General features: G+C 44.6%; 1 protein-coding gene across 1 annotated transcript in view; it reads right to left on the reverse strand.

The window, feature by feature from the left end:
* The window catches only part of LOC137438912 (uncharacterized), a 144,288-nt gene that overhangs the window by 4,256 nt on the left and 115,125 nt on the right, over nt 1–24,907 (reverse strand). Inside the window, exons 11-12 of the mRNA XM_068134385.2 lie at nt 2,111–2,157; nt 1,291–1,383 (exon numbers count right to left, since the gene is read on the reverse strand). Coding sequence (XP_067990486.2) covers nt 1,291–1,383; nt 2,111–2,157 — 140 coding nt within the window. The remainder of the gene's footprint in view (nt 1–1,290; nt 1,384–2,110; nt 2,158–24,907) is intronic.

Here is a 24,907-nt window from a genome sequence, read left to right on the forward strand (position 1 = left end):
CTAACAAGGAGTGCTCAAAATATCTATCTCTAGTTGACAGGACATTGGATAGAACCACCTTTAGAGGCCATTTTCCCCGCAGGGCGGGGGTTGGCCATTTTTAGGCACCTTGGTCCCCTTTTTGAAGCAATGTTTTATGGCCGGATGCTCTTCCTGCCGCCAACCCTGTTGGTCTTCTTTTGCGACACACAGGGAATTACCAGTTAACTGGTGCTCAATTTGCCAACCTCGGAAGGATGACAGGCCGAGTCAACCCCCCTGGCGTTAATTCAGCGATCGACCGGGATTCGAACCCAGGATCCTAGGATCCCAAGCCGGCACCCGAACCGCTAAGCCAACACCAGGCTGACAAGACATTGGATGAATGAAAATAAAGAACTTTTATGATAAATAAAAAAAATTCCAATCATTGATTTCTGCTGAGGTTGAAATAGGCCAACTTCATGATCAACTCATCATTAAACCAAATAAGGCAAATATTGCAAGCCTCTAGCTCGTCTCCCCTCGATTGACTTTTAGAAGTTGTAAGTAAATAAGGATTGGATCAGGAATCATTCAGAAAGATGTCCTGTAACAAGGAAATGGAATAAGAGTCAACCGCAAGGAGTGGTCTGGCATCGCATGGAGGCCAAATCAGGTGGAGCAGTCAGACTGTCCTCATCCTGAAGGTCGATCGTTAACGAGCCCGATGGGTTTTTCCTGAAAATCTAACAGTGACATGGAAGTTCTCCTGAAATTAAACTAATACTGCCACCTTCAGCTGGATTTGATCCCCCAACATCTCAGATGCAAGTTCAGAGTCTTCACCTACAAGCGACCACTGTACTCAAAGCTTGCACATGGAAGAGCTTGTACGTACAGCACGAAGGGGAAAAAAAGACATTTAATGACACCAGTGTAGCTTGACATGATTTGCAAGGATCTTAGTGCAGACAATAGTCAAATCAACACATTGTATGGGATTTGAAGCTGCGGTCACTGCACAGACGATGGGACGGGATCGCCGAACAGACCTGTCTTGATCATGGTGATAAAAACAGGCCGCCACATATTTTGAAACAGAAGCCATGACATGGAGCAAATCCCTCGGTTGTTTTGAGAGCTGCACTTGTATAAACTCTATTCTCCTCTCAAATAGAGGCCTGATCTGCTGGCACAGATGGATATCAGCTGCTGGAGCAAGGCCGGACGTGTCCTCGCATCAATTTTAGACTCAAAACAAAAGCGCACAAAGAAAAATCAGTGCGCAGTGATAGTGCAGTCGCTCTCATTCATCAGCCATTTTCTTACCGGACAAACATGTTGTTGAGTTTGTCCAAAATGCCCGGCGGGTACAACGGAGTCCTCTTCAAGAACCTCAGGCGGCTCTTCACATCCTTTGCTCTGCGGTGGGGCAAGGCAATGGAATGTCGACAGGAATCACAACTACTCACCGCCAACAATTCAGCAAGTTAACATTCATTAAAGTACAATTGTGAGTGAGGTAAAATTACGAATTTATCCATATATACTGTGTTATGAGAACATACAAGCTTAATCTTACATCATCCTTCTGTTGTATACATCCGACTTGTTTTGGTAAAACAACTTCTCACCCATTTGAGGCATTCGACTACTACTGAGGCCTACGCAGCATCTGTATATTATGTAACTTTTTACATATTCCATTTATTAATAAAGTACAGGCTCAAATATTATGCTTGTACTTCGAAAATTACCGAAAGGAATTATTTTAGGTCCACACGTATAGTGGCGGACAGGCCGACCAACATTAAACATCCGCTCGCAAGGTCGAAGTGCTTCGCAATGTAGCGTCGCCTGCTGGCATCACACCAGATCACACCAGGAGTTCAACTAGGACAGAAAACTGCTCAGGATTGAGAATACTACTGAAGACCTTTATGGTACTTTACAAACTCTTAAAATTGCAAACTCAGCAATATCATCTGCTCGGCCCTATATCTAATGCATAGACTACTTCGCATACTGATTTAATAAGTGATGCCAACAAACTTGATAAACCGCAATGTCGTTGAAAAGCAAGACCGATGGCTTAGAAAAGTTTACATTAAAACTTTTTAAACAAATAAATGAGAAACGACAGACGTACAGATTCGTGGTCTTCGGCTTCTGGTTCGCCTCGTTTCCATCATCATCCTGTGCAAACACAACGAGCATTGCTGTCTCTTGAACCTCAATCCCACAAATCCTTTGTTACTATTTCAGAGAACACTGCCACACAGTCGCAACAGGTGCAATGGAGTTATCATCAAAGCTACACTCACGCTCTTAGTCAAAACGCAGGTGTTCACGAGGCCAATAACAAAATAAAACTTTAGTCAAGTCCAACAAACTTTCTGTTCTCCCAAACTCCTCTCACAAAGGATTCAAGATCTCAAAGCAAATAAATACAACCCATTCCATCCTCTAGTTCAATGTGCTTTGTCTCTCCACACGACCAACCGATGATTTCGATTGGCTAACTGTAACCGCCCCTTTCAGCGCTCGTGTGGGATTGGTTAATGGCGAGGCATCCGATTGGTCAGTGGGCGGTGCCTGCATTTGGCCCCCGATCTGCTGGCGCAGATGGATAGCAGCTGCTCGACCAGGGATGGACGTGTCCTTGCATTAATTAAGACTCGAAAGAAAAGAATGAGAAGAAAAAGAGTAAGAAAGGAAAAGCAGGAAAGGAGACCAACGTTTGAGGAAAATCAAAAGATATGTTCAGCATTTTTGTTTTTTTGCAGAAAATGTTTGATGAAATAAAATTGAAAGGAAAATATTCGTGAGACCACGTTAAAAATGGTGCATTTATCATGAGGACCGAGGCTGAAATGTTGCTTGATAGGGGAACTCGTGTGACACGGTGACCAAAGCAATCATTTTAGATGAAGAAATCGATCGAAACGCACCACAAAGGTCACAAAGAGCAGAGATCCACAAAAAACAAAACATATGAACATGAAACTTTATTTTATAATAGAAAAATACCAAGGTTATACCACAATGCAGTTGATTACCTCCGCCACCGAAGGAGGTAATGTTTTCACCCGTGTCCGTTTGTTTGTCTTTGTCTGTCTTTCTGTCTGTGAATAAAATATCTCAAAAGGTTGTGGACGGATTCGGACGAAATTCGGTGGAGCGGTTGGGTGTGTGACACGGACGGAATGATTAGAATTTGGTGAAGATCCGGATCTGGATCTGTGTCTGACAATTATTTTTAAGTGTTTCTTCACCATTGAATGATAGTGCAAAAAAACTGTATAAAACAGGATATTTCAAAAAGTTGTGGATGAGTGATGACAAAACTTCCCAGCGGGCACACGACGTTGTTTCAACGTCGAATAACGGTTGGAATGAGGTCGCGACGTCGGACAACCAAAACCCAACCTGAGACCAACGTCGTTTTGTCAACATTAATACCTACATCAAAACCGACAGTAATTCAACGTTGTTTCACCGTTGGCAACTTGGCTTTCAATCGACGTTGAAAGTGTGACATTGTATCAACGTTTATTCGACGTTGGAAAAGTATCAATGTTGGAAAAACGACGTTTATTCAACATTGGAAAAATGACGTTGATCCAATTTGCAAATCCAACTCGTTTTCAACCTCGGGTCCACGTCGAATCGTGACGTTGATTCAACGTGGATCCAATGTCTGTGTGCCTACTGGGTTGGTGGATGAGTTGAGTAAGTGACAAGAACAAGCCGATTAGATATTGGTTCATGTCGGATCCAGATCTGACCCATCAGTGGGATATAAAACGTGAACTGTTCAGCCTGGTGGAGGTATGCTCTCTACCGAGTGTCGTTCTAGTCTTTTTAATCAATCATAATCCTCATCAGCACGGTTGCCCTTTGTAGTTGCTCAATTCTGTGTTTGCTTCTAAATCTTATCCCCGCAATGCTTCGCTCTCCGTACCCACACTACCCATCGCACCCAACTGCTCCTGCACTCTGTGTGGAGAAGTTTCCGGCAACCCTCGTCTCTGATTCTGCAACTGGCCTGGACAGCATCAGCGCACACATCCTAAAACCTGCTCTGCTGCTCTTGCACATCCTCTCTCTGCCCTTTCACCCTCTCATTTGCCTTAGGTCATCTTCCATCTGTTGAGGTCAGCCAACATCACTACATTACATAAGCATGGTACAAAAACTGATCCACTGAAATACAGACCTATCAGCTTATGTACAATCAACAGAAAGGTAATGAAATCTATCATCACAGTTGACATCAATAATTTCCTTCCTTTTCTCCAACAGCCTCATCTCATCGTTAGATCGAATTCAGAGCTGGTGACTCTACCCTGGACATGCTGCTTCGGTTCTCTAAACAATGGATGGAGGCCCTCAATGTCAGACACAAAATCACGTCATCTCTCTGGACATATCTTGAGCTTTCGATACAGTCTGGCATCCCGCCCTGCTCTCCAATATCTCTGCCTATTGCATTCAAGGGCAACTCTACACCTGACTGACTCACATCCTCCGCTCACATAGCTAATTCATGGCTCTCAAAAAGAATAGCTCATCTCCTCTCCCTGTTAAGGCTGGAATGCCCAAAGGCAGTACTTTTTGGCACAGTCCTGCTCCTAATCTTCATCAATGATCTTATTGACTCTCTTTCTGACTCTTATCTCCTTATAATGCCTTCATCCAAAGCTTGATGGAATGCTGTTCTCACCTTTGAGCTGGTGCCACTGCCTCACACCTTGCTCAGTTTGATGTCGTGGAAATCTAGGTCCAAAAGCCTGTTTCGGTCCACCCGTTCAGGGTCAGTGTTAACCGGCCCATGAACACAACAATTGTTGTCAGGAGTGTGTATAGATGAACCCGTCGGACAACCACGACCCACTTGGGCTCAGCTTTGGGGAATTTGAACGCTAAATTATAACGATCACCTCTGTCTCTGAGGGAGGGGTGATTGTAGTACCCGAGGACTTCTAAATCTATAGTTAATTGGTATTGGGAGAGCACAATATATCGCCTTCGAGATTTAAAAGAGATTTTTTTTTGAATAAATTAAGCATGCGTGCGTGGGAAGAAGTCGCTGCACATGATGGCGAATGTGCGAGATTAAGAGGTGTGAGGAAACAGCAAAGATGAAGGAAGCGAGCCAGATTTGGGGGCTAGTGAGGAGGTTAAGGTAGGAACTTTCTCCATTCCTGGCGTGAGCCATTCACTGGCTATGCAGGAAGTGGGAGCGATGGCATTCCAAGCCACATTAGAAAAATCCATGGGACAAATGAGGGAGATATTGTAGTGAACAAATGAGGGGAAATATGAATTGAATGGAGAGTAATATTGATTGAAGAAAAATTGAACAAATTAATGAGAACATTATAACACAAGGGGTGAGGTTTGAAAATAAAATGAATGAACAAAATAATGAAATAAATGCCCAAAGTGAACAAATGAGGAATGAAATGATTGAATGAAAAATGGTTTGGGTGTGAAGATTGTTTTAAAAAATGGATGAAATAAAGAATGAATTGGGAGCATGGATTGATGGCATAGAGAGATAGATGGAGGATCAAACGAAAGGCAGGCTGGGAGAGCTCGAGGGTAAAATGTGGGCACAGGCGGGGAGATGTTTGAAAAGGAAAAATGGCCTGGACGAACATCGCGTCGGGGTGAATGTCACTCTGCTCAAGTAAGAGACCTCCCACGTAACGAGCAGGGTAGACCTGTTAGAGGGGGATAAGTTTGGCCCCATGGTTTGTGAAGTAGCACTCTATTATGTGTGGTTCCGCACTCGCGGGTGCATAGTTGGACCCGGCGGGGGTTGTTTTGGCACGCACAGGACCGACAGTGTGCAACGCAGCCCCATCTCTGAGGTGCGTGCAGGCAGTCCAAGCCGAGTGTGGAGAGGCGGGCGAGCCTGATCAGAGTGTGAGCAAGGACAGGCCGCTGGTGTACAAGTCCGGGCCTGCGCTGGGGAGCGAGGCTGCATCCGTCGCCGTGGGTGAGCTGGAGTTGGCGGTATTCGTGTCGGTTCCCAGGGTGCTCGGGACGGACCCTGTTGGGGTTGACTCGGTGCCCGGGGTTGTGGACTCGCTGCGTAGAGGGTGTGTGCTAGCAACCATGGGGCAGTGGGTAATAATGAGGTTTAATGGTAGAATGTGTGGTGTTGGAAAGAGACTGGCCATTGTGGGCCGGTGTCAGTGCGAGCCCCCATTGGAATGGGATGTTCACGCATTTGTCCATGTCATGTAGGAGCTTTGAGGCATGAGCAGCCTGTGGCTCATGACAATGGAGGAAAGTTGGGACTGAAAGAGCGGGAAGCTCAATGCCAGGAACAGCTGCAGGGATGGGTTCAAACGCATGATAACAATGGGATTTTGTGCAGCCGCATTTGGAATCAAGAGGCCGGGAGTTTAAAATGAAATTTAAATGGGTGCTTAATTTGGAGCAGCCTTGGTGGAATTATTTCCTTGGCTGCAGAATTCGGACCACGGGAGGTTGCCTCGTTGGAGATCTCATGGGAGATTGCCCCCTGGAATATTGGGTTGTGCAAGGCAGTTGGGGAGCTGCATGGGGATGGATGAAATAAAGGATGAATTGGGAGCATGGATTGATGGCATAGAGAGATAGATGGAGGATCAAACGAAAGGCAGGCTGGGAGAGCTCGAGGGTAAAATGTCCGACAACGTGTGTTGTGGCATGAGCCGGGACCCACGGGCTGTCTGGTGGAATGTGGCGTCCCTTGTCTAACGGGGTGCCGTCCAATCGAGTGTCTCGGGGTGGTGGGGTTGCCGGACACTGGAGGAGGTTGAGACCTCTAGGTCTGAGATGGTTACTCATGGGTACCTGACATGGTACACCATGAGGACCCCTAGGGGGAGGTGTTGCGGGCCGGTTTGGTGGCAGCACCACTGACAGTAAGGGTCTGACGTGTTATGGTAAGTAAGGTCAGTAATCACGTCAGTAAGGGTCTGACGTGATGACCACTCGGGCATGCGGCCTGGCAGCCTCTCCCTGAGGCTCTGAGACAACCAGCATGTGGTTACCTGCCAGGCTGTGCTGTTCTATGGACGTGGGCCAATCCACATGGACTGGGTACGAGTGCAGCCCACCACACAGCCATTGAAGCATCTGTGGAACATTATTGAGTGTTTGGGAAAGGCCTGGTGAGAGCCGCATGATCTTCCACAGATGGTCCGTTGTGATTAATGGGCTCTCGCCTGGAAAGAGAGCCCTGGGTTTGATTGGCATGGGAAACATGAGGAGATTGGCTGCAGCAGGCACTGCTCGTATTGAACGTGATGCTCAGTGGAATTGGATTTGTTGTCGAATTTACCTTTCGCCATTGTCACTCCGCACCATGCTTTGCATTTGGGGTTAAGCAGGTGAGTCGGGGTATTGGTAATGGTGACGGGCAAGAGGGGCCAGAGAGCCAAGCATATGTATCGGGTGGAATGGGTTAAAATGTGATGTCAATGAAGATTTGCGTTTTGTTTGTGTGTCGATGATTAGTGTGCATGCAGGCCATGGCAAGGTAGGTACCCAGCACCCTGTATTGCAGGTGGTGGAGATTTGAATGGCAGAGGGGGAGGGAGTGATATTTAGGGTTTTGGTGGGGGTGGGGAAGGTGTTTGTGTCCGCAGGTAAGGATCAGCCTCTGGTGGAGCAGTGTCTGTGCCCCCTCCCCCCCCTCTGATAAGATGAGGTAACTCATCCCTGGCAGCTGGTTGTGTCTGAGGTTTGGGGGCCCATCGGAGGAGGGTCTGTGTGGGCGAGCAGTGGGTAGAGAGACCCTTGGCGACCCGGAGAGAGGCCAAGAGTGCCTGAAGCCAGGATAGCCTGTATGTGGAGACCCTTTCCGGTGGGACAGTGAAGTAGTTGTTTGGCTGCTAGGGGCTGAGAATTTGAATGGGGGTTTGGGGGGGGGGGGAATAAGTTGTAAAGTCGAGTGACTTGTGTTGTAAATGTGGGCACCACAGCCTGAAGCGCCCCCACCATATTGTTTGTGCAAGTCCTCCCCGCTGCCGAGTTGAGGGCCACACCTACAGTGTGTAAGGAGTGAAGCTATGGCCTTGTAGGGAATGTAATGATTATGGTGGTTGTTGTTGAGCATGAGTGTGGAAATGTTCCAGTCGGTCCCGTGCGACTTTATATGTGCTGTGGAGGGCAGATAGCCCGTGAAATTGGATGGGTCGTTTCAAAATTGGATATTTGGGCTCAGCTGACAGCTGGAGCAGGTGACATCCACTGGGGGGGACATGGTCAAGTAGTTGGGGCTGTAAATTGATGAAGTTAAATTGTCTGATAAGGTAGGCCTGCTGGGTTGTTTTTGGAGGTATTCTCTCCCCACACCAGGACATCGGAGCAAAGGGATGGGAGAGGAAATTGTACATATAATTGTACATATTTGAAATTGGTTTGAAACTAAGGGGGTAGTAGTCTGGGAAAGATGTAAGCTAGCTACAGTTCGCTTCCCACAGACCCTCTGGAGGGTCTAGGCACCTGACATGCAGGCCTAATATAAATCCCTCTAGTGGGGCGGCTTAGCCCAAATATTCAAAAGAATTGTGCATTTTGTGAAACAAGCACCAAATTTGGCACAAATGTACATTAATATGTTGCAAACATTTTCAGATATTGGGCCACTTGAAATTCCGTAATTTTGTTTTTCAAATTTTTTCAAATTTCGTAATTTCAAATTTTTCGGGTGACACCATCACAATTTCGGTCTTCGAGGCCGGCCGATAGGCAAAGTGTGACCGGAAGGGACGAGGTTCTCCTGACCACGTGGCCCTCGATCTGGGAAGCGAGAGGCGTTCCATTAGTGGACGCGCCCCTCACGCCCGACTTTTGGGCGGCCCCGGCAGGCCGTTTGTTTTGACGTTCCGTGACAGGCCCCGCACCCCCACCTCCGGGCAGACCGGAAGTTTGTGCTGAGTACATCATACCTGAACAACTCAGTGAGGCAGAACACAGCAGTGCACACCAGGGTGACCCCTTCAGTGCATAAACCAATTAACCTGTCCACTGCAGGGCATATAGAAATGAAGTTATTTTCTGCATATAATAATAATATAAGTTCAGTTCTATATAACAATTTCTGTTATCACCACTACCACTACAACTACCACTACTACAAGCTTTGTCTGGAATTTTGTGGACTAACAGACAAACAGACATACAGACAAGCTGGGATCAAAACATTACCTCCTTCCACCATTGAGTGTAGAGGTAAACATCATGGAAATTATATCATGCCCTAGATTTAATTCATGCTTACCCGTGTATTTGCTTCACTGGTTCACAAGGTCTTTTGCATACATGTAATTCAGACTCTCGTCTTCATTGCTGACCACACAATCAATGTTCGCAACATATTAATGTACATTTGTGCCAAATTTGGTGCTTGTATCACAAAATGCACAATTCTTTTGAATATTTGGGCTAAGCCGCCCCACTATATCGGCCGGCCTCGAAGACCGAAATTGTGACAGTGTCACCCGAAAAATTTGAAATTACGAAATTTGAAAAAATTTGAAAAAAAAAATTACGGAATTTCAAGTGGCCCAATATCTGAAAATGTTCGCAACATATTAATGTACATTTGTGCCAAATTTGGTGCTTGTATCACAAAATGCACAACAGGTTTGCTATGCTGCTACACTACTCAGCACAATTATGATTTTGAGTTTCCATTCATATGAAATTGTGCCCAATCCGGAAGTATACACATATTCACGGGATTGGCGGAAACATTCGCTGGTTTGATAAATATCTCAATACAATTGTAATTTTGAGTTTCCACCTGAACGAAGCCGCATTTTTCCATCCTAAGGTGGGTGGAAGTTTCATAAATTTCTCAATACAATTATGATTTTGATTTTCGACCTATATGAAGTGTTTCGTATCCGCCCTTTCTCACCATAAAGATTTGTCTGTATTGGTTATCACGTGAGAACGGCATCTATATTTGTTTACCTCGCGTGTTTGTAACATTGTATTTTGTTATATTGATGTTATAGTATTAATTTGTGATTGGAATTATGCTGTGTGTGTAGAATGAAAATAGAGATATTGAGTTTAAAGGAAATTATGTGAGGGTTTCCACCTGTGACATTCATGGATTCGCCGTTTGCAGTTTCGGAATTGACTGGGTACAGAAAAGCTTAGCTGCAGTAAGTGTTTTGCCCGAGTCCATCATAAACTGACTGTCAATGGTGTCACAGAAATGCGGAATTTATTGGTTCATGGTTTAGCATTCGTTGTTTCTGCATTGTCTGTTTGCATTTGGTCTCCCACCCATGCGTAGCACCTCACTAGTGTATGCATATATATATATATATATATATATATATATATATATATATATATATATATATATATATATATATATATATATGTATATATATATATATATATATATATATACATATATATATATATATACATACAGACTTGGCATTTAATATGGAATATTTTTTTTTCTTGACTTGGGTTTACTTTCTTAACTCAGTATATCAATCTGGTGAGTTTCTTTTACACTTTGGTGATTTATTTGTTAAAAGAACCATGTCACTGATTGTCTGTCGCAGCAAGAAGTCAACAACAGGATTATATCACAGGTGGCGTGGCAAAATGTATGGACAGGTGCATTTGATGATTGGCTTCACAGTCGGGTATACAAGGGTCGTTGCATTCTGTATTAGTGGAAAACAAATGCTGCACGTCTCCAAAAGTTATTGCCGCTTCCTCTGGAGATGGTCCATCAACTCGACAATGCTGTTTGTCATGGAGTGGTGGCTTTATGAAATTACGGCATGAAACAGCGTGCTATTGCTCGGCAGTATGGCATCACTCAAGGTCAGGTGTCAAAGATCCTGAAACGAAATGCTCAGAGGGGTGTCCCTACTCCAATACCGAGGCCAGGATATCCCCGCTGAACCACAAGGAGGGATGATCGCCAGCTGCACCGGTTAGTCCGCAATGGCCATACCAAGTCAGCTAATCGGCTTAGGGCTGAGTGGCAGCAACTGACAAATGTGCCTGTATCCAGAAGGCTAGTCAACCAACGACTGGTTCAAGCAGGCTATCGTGCCAGGCGTCCCCTGAGAAAGCCACGCCTGACCAGACAACACCGCCAGCGCCGATTGCAGTGGGCCAGAGAGCACCGTCAATGGCAGCCAGGACACTGGAATCACGTGATCTTCAGTGACGAGTCTAGATTTCTGGTCTATCGTCAAGATGGCCGTGTCCGAGTGCGCAGACAAGTGCATGAAGCCTACAACAAAGATTGTATAGTGCCAAGAGTCCAAGCTGGAGGTGGTGGGGTGACCGTTTGGGCTGCTTCTCATGCAGGGGGCAAAACTGACCTGGTTGTTCTGAATGGAAACCTGAACCAGTTCAAGTACAGGGCCATTCTGGAAGAAACATTGCTTCCATTTGCTCGTGCAGCCTTTCGACGAAACTTTGTCTTCCAAGATGACACTGCACGGCCTCATCGTGCTCGCATGATCCAACACTTTCTTGCTGACCGTGGTGTAGAGCATATGGAGTGGCCTGCCATGTCCCTGGATATGAATCCGATAGAGAACTTGTGGGCAGAATTAACGCGTCAAATCGACCACTTGGACCAGCAGCCGACCTCTGTGCGTGAATTGCAGCAGGCTATTGTCACTGCATGGCAAGCGATTCCTGTCCAAACCTTGGCAAATCTCGTGAACAGCATGCCTCAACGTGTACGTGCTCTCCTGAATGCTCGTGGGGGTTACACGAAGTACTGAACTGTAATTTTACTGTCCGTAATCCCAGTCGTAATTTAACTTTTGTTTTTGTTAAAAAAATTTTTGGCTAATGTGCAAAATAAAGAGATACTTCTGGAAAACGTACAGAAGTTTAACACAGTACTGTCCATGAATTGAGGTCGATATCAGTTTACATCACTTTCAAGGATCAATTTATTTGTTTCGAAATGTCAAATGTGGTTTTTGTTTCTTTCAAAGGTCACATTAACAAAGTCTAGAATAATTTCAACGTAATTCCAATGAACTTTTGGTTCTAAGACATCTTAGATGTCTGTATTAGACATTTAGACACTAATACAGAACGCAACAACCCTTGTATACCCGACTGTGAAGCCAATCATCAAATGCACCTGTCTGTACATTTTGCCACGCCACCTGTGATATAATCCTGTGATTGACTTCTTGCTGCGACAGACAATCAGTGACATGGTTCTTTTAACAAATAAATCACCAAAGTGTAAAAGAAACTCACCAGATTGATATACCGAGTTCAGAAAGTAAACCCAAGTCAAGGAAAAAAAAGATTCCATATCAAATGCCAAGTCTGTATATATACAGTCACGTGAAAAAGTAAGTACACCCCATGTAAAGTTTTTACTTTTTCAACATATTTCAACATACAGCTATTTGATCTTCATTTCAACAATATTGATAGATAAAGGTGATATAATATCACAAATATCATGAAACATTTACATTTTGTAGTCCATTGTATAATTTAAATAAACATAAACGCAAATTTCGCATGTGGAAAAAGTAAGTACACCCTTGGCTCTAATAGGTGGTATTGCCCCCTTTGGCAGAAACAACCTCAAGTAGATGTTTGTTTTCACTGTCTACCAGTCTCTGACATCGACTGGGAGAAATTTTTGCCCACTCCTCCATGCAGAATTCTTTCAGCTGTGCGATGTTTGAGGGGTTTCTTGCATGCACAGCTTGTTTCAAATCCCCCCACAACATCTCGATGGGATTTAGATCCGGGCTTTGACTTGGCCATTCCAGAACCCTCTGTTTCTTTCTTTTCAGCCATTCCTTGGTGGATTTACTGGTATGTTTAGGGTCATTGTCATGTTGCAAGGTCCACCCTTCAGTTGAGCTTCAACTTTCCAACAGATGGCCTCACATTATCCTCAAGCACCCTCTGGTACAATGAAGAATTCATAGTGGATTCTATGATGGTGAGCTGCCCAGGCCCTGATGCAGCAAAGCTGCCCCAAACCATAATATTTCCACCACCATGCTTTACAGTTGGTATCAGGTACTTGTGGTCAAATGCTGTCTTTGGTTTTCGCCAAACATGTCTTCTGGTACTGTGGCCAAATAGCTCTACCTTTGACTCATCTGTCCAGAGCACATTGTTCCAGAAGTGCTGGTCTTTGCCTCGGTGTTCATTGGCAAACCTTAGTCTTGCCCTGATGTTCTTTCTGGACAGCAAAGGTTTCCTCCTGGCACACCTCCCATGTAGATCACATTTGTGCAGCCTCTTTCTAATGGTAGACTCGTGCACTTTGACATCAACAGTTGCAAGAGCTACCAGTAGGTCCCGTGATAACATTCTGGGGTTCTTAGAGACTTATTTCAGCATCTTGCGGTCTGCTCTCGGGCTGAACTTGCTGGAGCGGCCTGGCCTGAACAAGGTGGCAGTTGTTTGGAATCTTCTCCACTTGTAGATGATCTTCCGGACAATCGAATGATTGATTTCAAATTGTTTGGAGATCTTTTTAAATCCCTTCCCAGACTTGTGGGCATATATAACCTTCTTTCTGAAGACCTCAGAGAGCTCTTTTGATCTTGGCATGTTGAAGCCGCACACTTCAACAACAAAGAGCAAACCAAACTAAATGTCTGAGGTTTAAATAAGACAGGTTCCTCCAGGATCCTCTCTAATGATGTTCTAATCACTTGCACCTGAGCTGGTGCACCTGATTCTAATTTTAGGTATTTGAAGTAGTGATAAATGTCGGGGTGTACTTACTTTTTCCACATGTGAAATTTGCGTTTATGTTTATTTAAATTATACAATGGACTACAAAATGTAAATGTTTCATGATATTTGTGATATTATATCACTGTTATCTGTCAATATTGTTGAAATGAAGATCAAATAGCTGTATGTTGAAATATGTTGAAAAAGTCAAAACTTTACATGGGGTGTACTTACTTTTTCACGTGACTGTATATATGAGGGCCAGTCAATAAGTAACCTTAAACGGTGATATAAATTCGAGAATGTGTGTGTAGTTGTAGATGACATATGGTATTCCTATGGTTAAGAGTCATGTTTTGCCTGTTTTAGATCTGGCAACATTGAGCGTATGACGTCAGTAGAGCAGTTCCAAGATGGCGACTCCCTTGAAAACATGCACCAGGGAGGAGCAACGTTCTGTCATCCCTTTCTTGGCAAGTGGGGGTGTGTATCCCAGTGAAATCCATCGCAGAATGAAGATGCAATATGGTGACTTATGTTTGTCGCTGCAGCAGGTGTACGACTGGGACAGGAACTTTAAAAGTGGAGTGTCCAGTGTGGCAGACGCTGCCCAGTGTGGCAGGGTTGCAGGAGTTGAGCGCGTGCTAAGGGAAAACCGTCGCATTACGCTGGACGAAGTGGTCTCGAATTGAACATTAGCCAGGTTCAGCACACCATATCATTCACAATGTACTGGGGTTCCGCAAAGTGTCTGCAAGGTGGGTGCCTAGACAACTCACACCCCAACTGAAAGAACGGCAAGTTGACACATGTGAAGAACTTCTGCGACGTAACGAAACAGAAGGCGATGCTTTCTTACAGCGCATAGTGACTGGGGATGAAAGCTGGGTCCACTACTTTCAGCCAGAAACGAAGAGGGCAAGCAAGGAGTGGCGCCATCGAACTTCACAAAAGCCCAAAACATTCCACACACAGCCGTCCGCTGGAAAAGTGATGCTGACGCTCTTATGGTATAGCTAAGGCCCACTTGTAGAGCATTACATGCCCAGAGGGACCACAGTCACCAGTGCATCATACTGCGACCTCCTTAAAAATCATCTGAAACCAGCAATCAGATCAAAACGTTGTGCACTACTCACTCCCGTTGTTTTGCTGCAGCATGACAATGCTCGGCCCCATACTGCCCGCGCTACAGGTGCAACAATCGCAGACCTGCATTCTGAGTGTCTTCCTCATCCACCCTACTTGCCAGACCTCGCCCCTTCAGATTACCACATCTTTAGGCAACTTAAAGAGGTGCTTGATGGAACCACTTTCAGATCCGACGAAGAGGTCCAAGAGGCGGTGCACGAATGGCTACACAAGCAGCCAAAATGTTTTTTTTTTCTAGAGGAATCCTGGCCTTAGTAAAGCGCTGGAAAAATGCATTGAACACAATGGAGATTATGTTGAAAAATAACACCACTGATTGAACGCAATAACACACACATACATGCAATAAGCAAATCGTGAAAAATATTTTAAGGTTACTTATTGACTGCCCCTCGTTTTTTATTTTAAGGTTATGCCACTAATGATCGTTTGGCCTCTCAAATGGTGTCACGCAGATAATTTGCTGGACAAAGGTAATATTGCACTCACGTTATTAGTGGATCTAATCGAAATTAGAGGACTACAGGTGCTAGGTCTTGATTTCACCTTACAATAAGCAAAAGACAAACAAATTCTTCATCTGCATCTGCACACATGGAAGTTGATTCCAGAGAGGCCTATTCATCAACACAATGGATGGAATCAACAGAATATTGATCAAAGAATGCTAACCATTGTGGGAAATAAGGAGAATCTGATGTGGGGCTGGGTCAACTTTTCTGTATTGAAGTCTTTTCCATACATTGTACGTACAGAAGAGGATGAAGGCCAAAAGTTATTCAGTACGTTGTCCGGTACAAAAGGAAGGGAATGAGGGTCAACCAAAAGGAAGGGAATGAGTTGAGTAGCATCACATGTCGACCAGACCAGGTGGGGGTGGCAAAACATCCCACCAAGAAGATTGTGAATGACACCCGGTTATGTATATCGACAATCCAATAGTGACATGGCAGTTCTCCTAAAAGTAACGACTTCCTGAAGCTTTGAATCCAAATCTTTAAAACTGCAGTCTTCAAGTGGGTTTGAATCATCAACCTCTCATGAGCCAGTGCAGTCTACCTTGATTCACCAAAAACCTCCCACTGTACCCAAGATTGCAGGTTTTGGTGACTGCAGGTTAAAATCCCTACTGTAGGTTCATCTGCCCCAGGGTAGTTTGCTATTGGGAGGCAATAGCAGCAAGCTACCCTGAGGCAGATAGTTATTGATGGGTTTGGGGATTGTTGGAATGAGTAACCTGCTGCTCGTATAGTATAAACACGCAATACTAAGACGATGTGGCATGAATGGTGGTTACAGAATTCCGAGGAATCAGTGAGACGTGCTTCCCAGCTCGTGTTGTCCGTAAAAGGTGCAGTTTGCCGAGAAAAATGAAAACAAACAAGGTAATGGAAACTCCAAGGATATCACGCACCCAACGTGTCTCCCTTCTCATATGTATACCCTTTGGCCCTGTTTAAACTTAGCACACGTTCATACACTGGCACGACAAATCTATTAGGTTTTCATTGTGATGGTTTCAGTTTGATGGATGCCAGGCTCTGGTTCATGACCCATGAGTGCAATGTCAGTTGGTCTAAATGGTTCAGATCTAGACCATGGGATCGAATGAACTAGTACATTGTACCACTTTGGTCTGCAATTACCATAATCAAGATGTGCCACGTTTACTATTTTATGTGCCATGTTTTTATTCAATTACTGAATTCATAACTTCATGTAGAGTTTTCTTCTTTTTTTTCTGTTCATTTTCTTCTGCGTTTCCTCTCACTGCCGATTTCCTGTTCACGTCAATCCATTTATTTATATGATAGCATTCAAATATTTTTGGAACAAGATACTTACAATAGTTTAAGAAACACCAAGGTTTTATCATGATATTATATATCTATATAATAAAGGAGGAGTGTCTGTTCTTTCTGTCCATCTCCAAACTACTCCCTCAGTCTTGGGACGAGCCCGCCAAACTTTATTTGGAACCTCTTGGGGGTTTTCCAACAGGTTTTCAAAGGTGAGTGGGAGGTTTCATAAATCTCTCAATACAATTATGATTTTGAGTTTCTACCCATACAAAACTTCTCCTTTTCTCCTTTTCTCTTTCTCTCTCTCTCACTCTCACTCTCTCTATGCATGTAAACTTATTCATGGGTTTGGCATTCATAGTTTCGCCATCTTGCCATTTTGTGAAAACATTTGCAGGTTTGGTAATATTTCAATACAATTGAGATTTTGCATTTCCACATATCTGTGCAGCTTTTGGATACCTGCACGTGTCCTAAAGTGGGTGGAAGGTTTTGTAAAATTTCTCAAAAAAAAAAAAAAAAATATATATATATATATATATACATACATACATACATACATACATACATACAGTCATGGCTAAAAATATTGGCACCCTTGCACTTTTTTCAAACAATGCACCATTCCTTCCAGAAAATTGTTTAAAGCTGAAAAAATTACTAAATCTTTGCTTATTCCACACATAAATCCTAAAATGGCCCGGACAATATGATTGGCACCTTTTAGAAGTTGTTAGAAATAATTCGATTTCAAACAGGTAATTCTCCTTTACTTTGGAATTTAACTCACCCGTGGTGAGTTGCAGGTGCCTGCAATATAAAAATCACTCATTGAACCAGTTTGAATGGAGAAAAGGAGTCATTCTGCTGTTTTGTGTCACTGTGTGTACCGCAATGAGCATGGAGAAAAGAAAGAACACCAGAGAATTGTCTGATGAGGTCAGACACAATATTGTAGCCAAGCATGGACAATCTCAAGGCTACAAGTCAATCTCCAGAGATATTGATGTTCCTGTGTCCACCGTACGCAATGTTATCAGGAAGTTTAAGACCCATGGCACTGTACCCAACCACCCTGGACGTGGCCGCAAGAGAAAACCTGATTGAAGATTGCAGCGAAAGATTGTTCGAATAGTGCAGAGAGCACCTCTATCAACTGCCAAACAGATTCATGCTGACCTTCAGGCACAAGGTACAACAGTTTCAACTCGCACCATCCGTCGCCAACTCAATGAAAGGGGGTTCTATGGTAAGAGACCCTGGAGGACCCCACAGCTGAGAGAGAGACATAAGAAAGCTTGACTGGAGTTTGCGAAAACACACCTGAAGAAGCCAAAATCATAGGAGAATGTCCTGTGGACAGATGAGACCAAATTATAGCTTTTTGGTAAAGCACATCATCTCTATATTTACAGAAAACAAAATGAAGCCTTCAAAGAAAAGAACACCTTCCCTACCGTCAAACATGGAGGAGGTTCAGTGATGTTTCGGGGTTGCTGTGCTGCCTCTGGCACTGGGTGTCTTGAATGTGTGCATGGCATCATGAAATCTCTCATTTGAGAGATTGTTTTTTGTCTCTCATTGTTTTTTGATCTCGCGAGATCTCAAGACGACGTCACGAATTTTTCGAAGCTCCACACGGTCTCCACGTTTTCAAAGTTAAGTCTGTTCACAATTGTATTTTGTCGTAACTGTATTTTATCTTTCGGCGTGTGAACTTATAGGGAGTCCCTTGGATGTTTCTCGGTGTTTATCTTTAATAAATTAATCGTTTGTTTGCCACGCAGGGTGTGAGGCCTTGCAGCCTCAGGCTTCCCCCGTCGAAGTTTGTTTCTTCCCTCGCTGGTTTTGCTAGGTTTTTTGATTTTTCCCTTCAACCCCAAACTTTCACTGAACATCTACTATTTATCTAACGTTGAAACCCCCCCCGCCCCCCCCCCCCCACAAAAAAACAAAAAAACAACTTTTATTTCCCTTTCTCCTCGTGTGCTTTTGCCTCTGCCCACGTGCGCTGTCTCGCCCCGCCCCCATTTTCCCCTTGCCTTCCACCTTTTGCCCTGCTCAAGTGACTCGTGGTCGTCGCTCTAGGCTTCCTATCCCCATTGGTATTTTTGTGAATGTAAGATTGTTCTTCACAGTTCTGTTTAAACATGTTTAAACTATCCCCTTCAGTGTTTTATTCAGTGGTTTATTACAACACGCTGTTTTTCTTCTTATTTAAAAGGCTCCTTTCAATTTCCTCTTCAACTCATTCCATTTCAAAAAAATATTCAATCTCTTATGATTCCAAATCACTCCGTGCTCTAAATTCTCATTCATTCCATCCCTCCTCCATCGTTCTTAAAGGAATCGCTAACTTGAAAATCACAACAAACCCAATTTGTTATATATGTTCATCTTTCATTAATCATCCACTTTCTAAACTCCCCCCTTGCCCCTCCCCTCCGAATCTCCCCTCTTGCCCCTACCCACTGAATCTCCCCACTTGCCCCTCCCCTCCTAAACTCCCCCCTTGCCCCTCCCTGCCTAAACTCCCCCATTGTCCCTCTGCTCATAAACTCCCCCCTTGCCCCTCCCCTCCTAAACTCCCCCCTTGCCCCTCCCCTCCAAATGTCCCCCCTTGCCCCTCCCCTTCAAATCTCCCCCTTGCCCCTCCCCTCCTAAACTCCCCCCTTGCCCCTCCCCTCCTAAACTCCTCCCATGCCCTTCCCCTCCTAAACGCCCCCCTTGCCCCTCCCATTCAAAACTCTCCCCCAACCCCTCCCCTTCAAATCTCCCCCCCAACCATCCCTCCCAAATTCTCCCTCCTCCCACCTCCTTCTCAAAGCTGCCTCCTCCCCACTTCGTCTCCCTTCTATGTCATACCTCCACCTCCCCCAACCTTCTACTTTCCTCTGCCCCCCCTCAAACAAACCCTCACTGTGCCTCATCCCATCACCATCAAACCTTTCGTCCTCCTCATCCGTCCCTTTCTTGTAACTCTTCTGTAATCTCTGACACACTATCAACTGCTCTTCCTACATCCCCCTCTCACCCTTCATCTGACCCTACCCCTCCCCTCCCCTGTCCTGCACCTGATGCTCCCCCTCTCTCCTCACTAACGGTATGGACCTCAAACATCCGGGGCCTTCGCTCAAACCTGATTGATCTCTCCATTCAGGTTGCTTCTGACAATCCAGACTTGATCTGCTTAACAGAAACTTTCCTCCTTCAAGATGTCTCTGATTCCTTAATATCTCTTCCTGGTTACTCCCTCCTCCGGTACGATAGACCTGAGCCTCGTCCTGGTGGTGGGGTGGCTATCTTTATCAAAAACTCTCTTCCTCACTCTCCCTGTACTGCCCTCTCTCCACCCCACCCACAGGAGTACCTCTGGCTACGGCTTCCTCTTCGCTCCCACCTTTTGTTCATATGTGTTCTGTACCGTCCTCCAAACAGTGATGACTCCATTTACATTTCGCTGTCGGACAACATGGACCAACTTCTATCAACTCATCCAAACTCTCTCTTCCTCATATGTGGCGACTTCAACTGTCATCACGCCAGCTGGCTGGGTGTGGGTTCATCTCTCACCAGCCATGGCACCTCAGCAAAGGACTTCTGCGACTCATTGGGACTGACACAATCTGTCAATTTCCCGACCCGGATCTCAGTCAATGGAGTATCTTCTCTTCTGGAATTGGTTATGACTAACTTCCTGGCAAATGTCTGCTGCTCTTCTTCTGCTCCAATCGGTTCTTCTGATCATGTGCTTGTTAAAGTGGACATCTCACTGGCCATTCTCAGAGAGCCTCCTCAGCGTCGACGAGTCTGGCATTTCACTCAGGCTGACTGGCACGGCCTGCAAGCAGCCATCAATCAACTAGACTGGTCTCCCATCTCTAATGCCTCTGACATCAATTCTTCCTGGGAATTCTTCCAAAGCAAACTGCTCTCTCTCATGCACAGATTTATCCCATCTCGTCTTCAGTTGTCTTACCCTTCCTTCCGTCCATGGTACACTGAATCTTGTGGTGAGGCAGTTGCCCTGAAACAACTTGCCTTTGCGTCTTGGAAGGCAAATCCAACTGAAGGCAATCTCAGTTCCTTCCACCAAGCTCGAAACAAGTGTGTTTCTACCCTCAGGAGTGCCAGGAAGCACTATCTCTCCACACTCAAGATTGAACTCTCAAACCTGTCTCCTTCCTCCAAATCCTGGTGGCGTCTGGTCAAATCCGTTTCTGGTGTTTGTTCCACCTCCATCCCCTCCCTTACCTCAAATGGCTACACAGTTGACACCGCACGTGACAAAGCCGAATGCCTCAACTCTGTGTTTACCTCAAAATCTTGTGTCCCAAACCCATCTCTCTCTGTTCCCACCTTTCCCAGTCGAACCAAACTGCTCCTGGACTCTGCGTCCTTCTCTTCTGACAAGGTGGAGAAGTTTTTATCAAACCTCGACTCTGATTCTGCAACTGGACCAGATAGCATCAGCCCACGGGTCCTAAAATCCTGCTCTTCTGCTCTATCTCACCCTCTCGCTGCTCTTTTCACCCTCTCTTTTGCTCAAGGTCATCTGCGAGCATCTTGGAAATCAGCAAACATTACAGCTTTACACAAAAAGGTGCAAAAACAGATCCTTGCAACTACAGACCAATCAGCCTGCTCCCAATTATCAGCAAAGTCATGGAATCCATCATTGCTTCGGATATCAAATCTTTCCTCTTCTCCAATGGCTTGATCTCTGATCATCAATTTAGATTCAGACCAGGTCATTCTACTCTGGACATGTTGTTTCTGCTGTCTCAACAATGGATGGAGGTCCTCAATGCCAAACAGGAAATCAGAGCTGTCTCACTTGACATATCACATGCCTTCGATACGGTCTGGCACCCAGCTCTGCTCACCAAATTCACCTTCTATGGTATTCATGGAAATCTCCACTCATGGCTTGCGGACTTCCTCTCTGGTCGTAGGCAACGTGTAGCCCTGAATGGATTTCTCTCATCTCCCCTCCCTGTTCTGGCTGGAGTTCCCCAAGGTAGTGTTCTGGGCCCTATGCTATTTCTAGTCTTCATCAATGATCTCTCCGACTCTCTGGAAAATCCTCTCTATCTCTTTGCTGATGACTCCACTATCTGCCGCTCCATTCCTCATCCCTCAGATCGGCAGTCTGCAGCCTCCTCACTCTCTGCAGACCTGGACAAAATCACTGACTGGGCAAACAAGTGGAACATGTCTTTCAATCCTGACAAATCACACACTCTTACAATGTCTCTCCGAAAGGACCGACTGGAAAACCCTCCCATCTACTTTCTCAACAATCCTCTCCAAGAAGTTCTGTCGCTCAAGCTTTTGGGTCTCACTATCTGCCATGATCTTTCTTGGGAAAACCACATTTCCAAACTGGCCTCCAAAGCCAGTCGCCGACTGGGCATCCTCCGTCGTGCGAAGTCCTTCCTTGGCACACCTGAGCTCCTCACCACATACAAGGCTTTCATCCGCAGCTCAATGGAACTGTTCCAGTGAGTGAGGGAGAGGAAGAGAGTGAGGGAGTTTGTTCCAGAGGCAGGAGAAAAGAGGAATAAAAGAGTGAAAGTGAATAGAGAGTCTTGATTTTGGCAATTTCACCAGAAGAGCGTCGCTGGCAGAATTTTTTTTGCAGGTTTTAACCATTTTTGGCAGGTTCCTACCTTTACAATGGGATTCCTTTATCTACCCCCATAAACGTAACAATATACTGTAGAGTGGAGGTGAGAGTATCACGAGATTAACAAAAAAAAATCACCACCAATTTATACATGTCTTGCATGGATAGAACAAGGAGTGACCAGTGCATATAACTAAATAAATTTCATTGGTTCTCGTCGTGAATGTGGATCCTTGAAATCCCATCATTGTTCAAACGCGTTACCAAATTCAGCTGACAAATCAATGAGCTGTAATTTTGAGAGTTTGGATTCAGTGAGTTACTATTTATTCATCACTATTTTATCAAATTGACTATTTTTGCTCCTGACTGAGTATAGTGTTATGTCTATTTCACATAATCCATCAAATGTCTAGAATGTTTTACAAATAACTTAACTGAGTGTATTTGAACTGTATGCATAGAAATTTGATTTTCTGGTAAACAGCAGGGAAGACGTTAGTGTTGGATATTTTTTGATGGTGCTGATTATTTATTTCATTCGAGGATTGTGTATTTGATCAGTTTTATTTTTAGTTCCAGGATTGTTTATTTGATTGGCTTTTTATGTTTCAGGATTGTTTATTCGATTGATTGTGCGAGTTTTATGATTTTCATTACGACAACTCATGTACATGATCCATTCATAACACATGCTTACCCAGACATGTTCTCACAGCATTATGGATCATGCGTGAAATGTTCTCATGAATTACAAGTGTTTTCTTTTGTAAATATTAAGTAAAACCATTTCGATATGGATGGATATGCGATATGGACGACGATATGGCGATATGGATGACGATATGAGCGATATGGATGACGAAACCAGTGGCAGTTGTTTTCTACCTGTTTTGCCATCAGCAAAGCGGTGAAAGAGGACAACCTTCACCAAATGTTTACTCTGTCAAGATGATACCCAAGACGTTCTTCGAAAGGGACAAACATCTTCCATAGCCTGCTCATTTCGGCACTGCAATTCAGGATGGACGGGCATTATGAGTGACTGATGCCAGATTTTGAACAGTTGCCAACAATAGGTGTATTCTGGCATTCAAACTGCTACAAACCTGTACTAGCAAGCATCATCTAGATTCTAGATCTAGTTCAGAAAAGACGTGGGCCATCTCCTTCGCCATCTGAAACTTCAGGATCTGATACAACGGAAATGAGCCAACTTCAAACACGGTCAAACCAACTTCAAATGAGGTGGACTGGTTTTAGGACATTGGACTAGATGTTCTGTAAAAATAAATCTCACAAAAAGGCAATGGATACGGTGAACATTCGCACATTTGTGGTTTGCTGATCAATTGAGAATGCAGCCAAAGCTCAAGGAAACAATGGGCCAAGTACATTGGGAGCTCCAGAAACAAGGAAAATCTGTTGCTTCCTTTCAGAGTTCTGGTACAAGTTGGGCCAGACAGATCTGGAGGAAAGTCTTCACATCATTGTCGACGGAGGCTTCAATGATGGAGAAAAGTGCACGGACATATCTAAGGGAAAGTGTGATGTTATACAGGAGTTAACATTGGATCATGAGGAGGATTGGACCAGAATGATTTTGCATGGCAGGCACGCAAGCAATGAATTTAACAGACTCTTAATTCAATCACCTAACACCTACTGTATGCCATCGTACTTTGTGCTCATTTCACCGAGCTTGGATGTAAGGATCTGTGGTCCCGAAGTAGTGTAAAGTACAAAAGTAGGTACATACCCGTTCATTCAATGCTAGAAAAGCTGGGTCAGCAAATCTGTGCTGCACTTCCACCTTACCATGCCCTGACGGGTTGTGACAATACAAGCTCTCTTTTTGGTATTGGTAAGAAGATGTCGTTGAGCCTCCTCAGCAGCAGTCCTGAACACTAAAAATGCCTGATAAAACTGGGACAGAAACCATCTCCAGACAAAGGGACAAATGGACACTATGAGCAGTTGTATGCAGTCTATATACCAGTTTTTTTTTTTTTTTTTTTTGTATACAAGATCGAGGGTCGTGAAAGAGCTAACATTAATCACACAGAAAGTCAAACCGACACATAAAACACAAAAATAAGGGGAGCGGTAGACAAGATGGGGAGAGAGGGGGAAGGACACAAACACAAACACAACATTTGAGAGCAGGGACATCGGGAGAAATGTGGGAGGGGGAGGGCTTGGGGGAAGGTGGGAGAGGTATAAAACATATGAACACTGCAAGGACTTCCAGGATAGAAGTTGGAATTTCAAAAAAAAGTTTATCTGGGGTGAATTAGCGGGGGTAGAAAAGATCAAGGTTTTGGATGGGGGAAGATAAGAGATGGTAGTGAACAGCTGTTTTAAAGACCTGGAGGGAGGAGTGGGATTGAAGAGAGTGAGGGAGTTTGTTCCAGAGGCAGGAGAAAAGGGGAATGAAAGAGTGAAGGTGAGCAGAGAGCCTAGATTTTGGCAGTTTAACCAGAAGAGGGTTGCAGGCAGATCTTGTGCGACCTGAAGGAATATTGGGGGGACAGAGCACAGAGAGAGCTGGGGGAGCAAGGCCGGAGAGGAGCCGGTAGAAGACAGAAAGACCACCAACATGCCTTCGGTGAGTGAGTGGAAGGCCCTC

The sequence above is a fragment of the Myxine glutinosa genome, chromosome 13 (genome assembly GCF_964187855.1).
Source record: "Myxine glutinosa chromosome 13, kmMyxGlut1.1, whole genome shotgun sequence".
NCBI classification, from domain to species: domain Eukaryota; kingdom Metazoa; phylum Chordata; class Myxini; order Myxiniformes; family Myxinidae; genus Myxine; species Myxine glutinosa.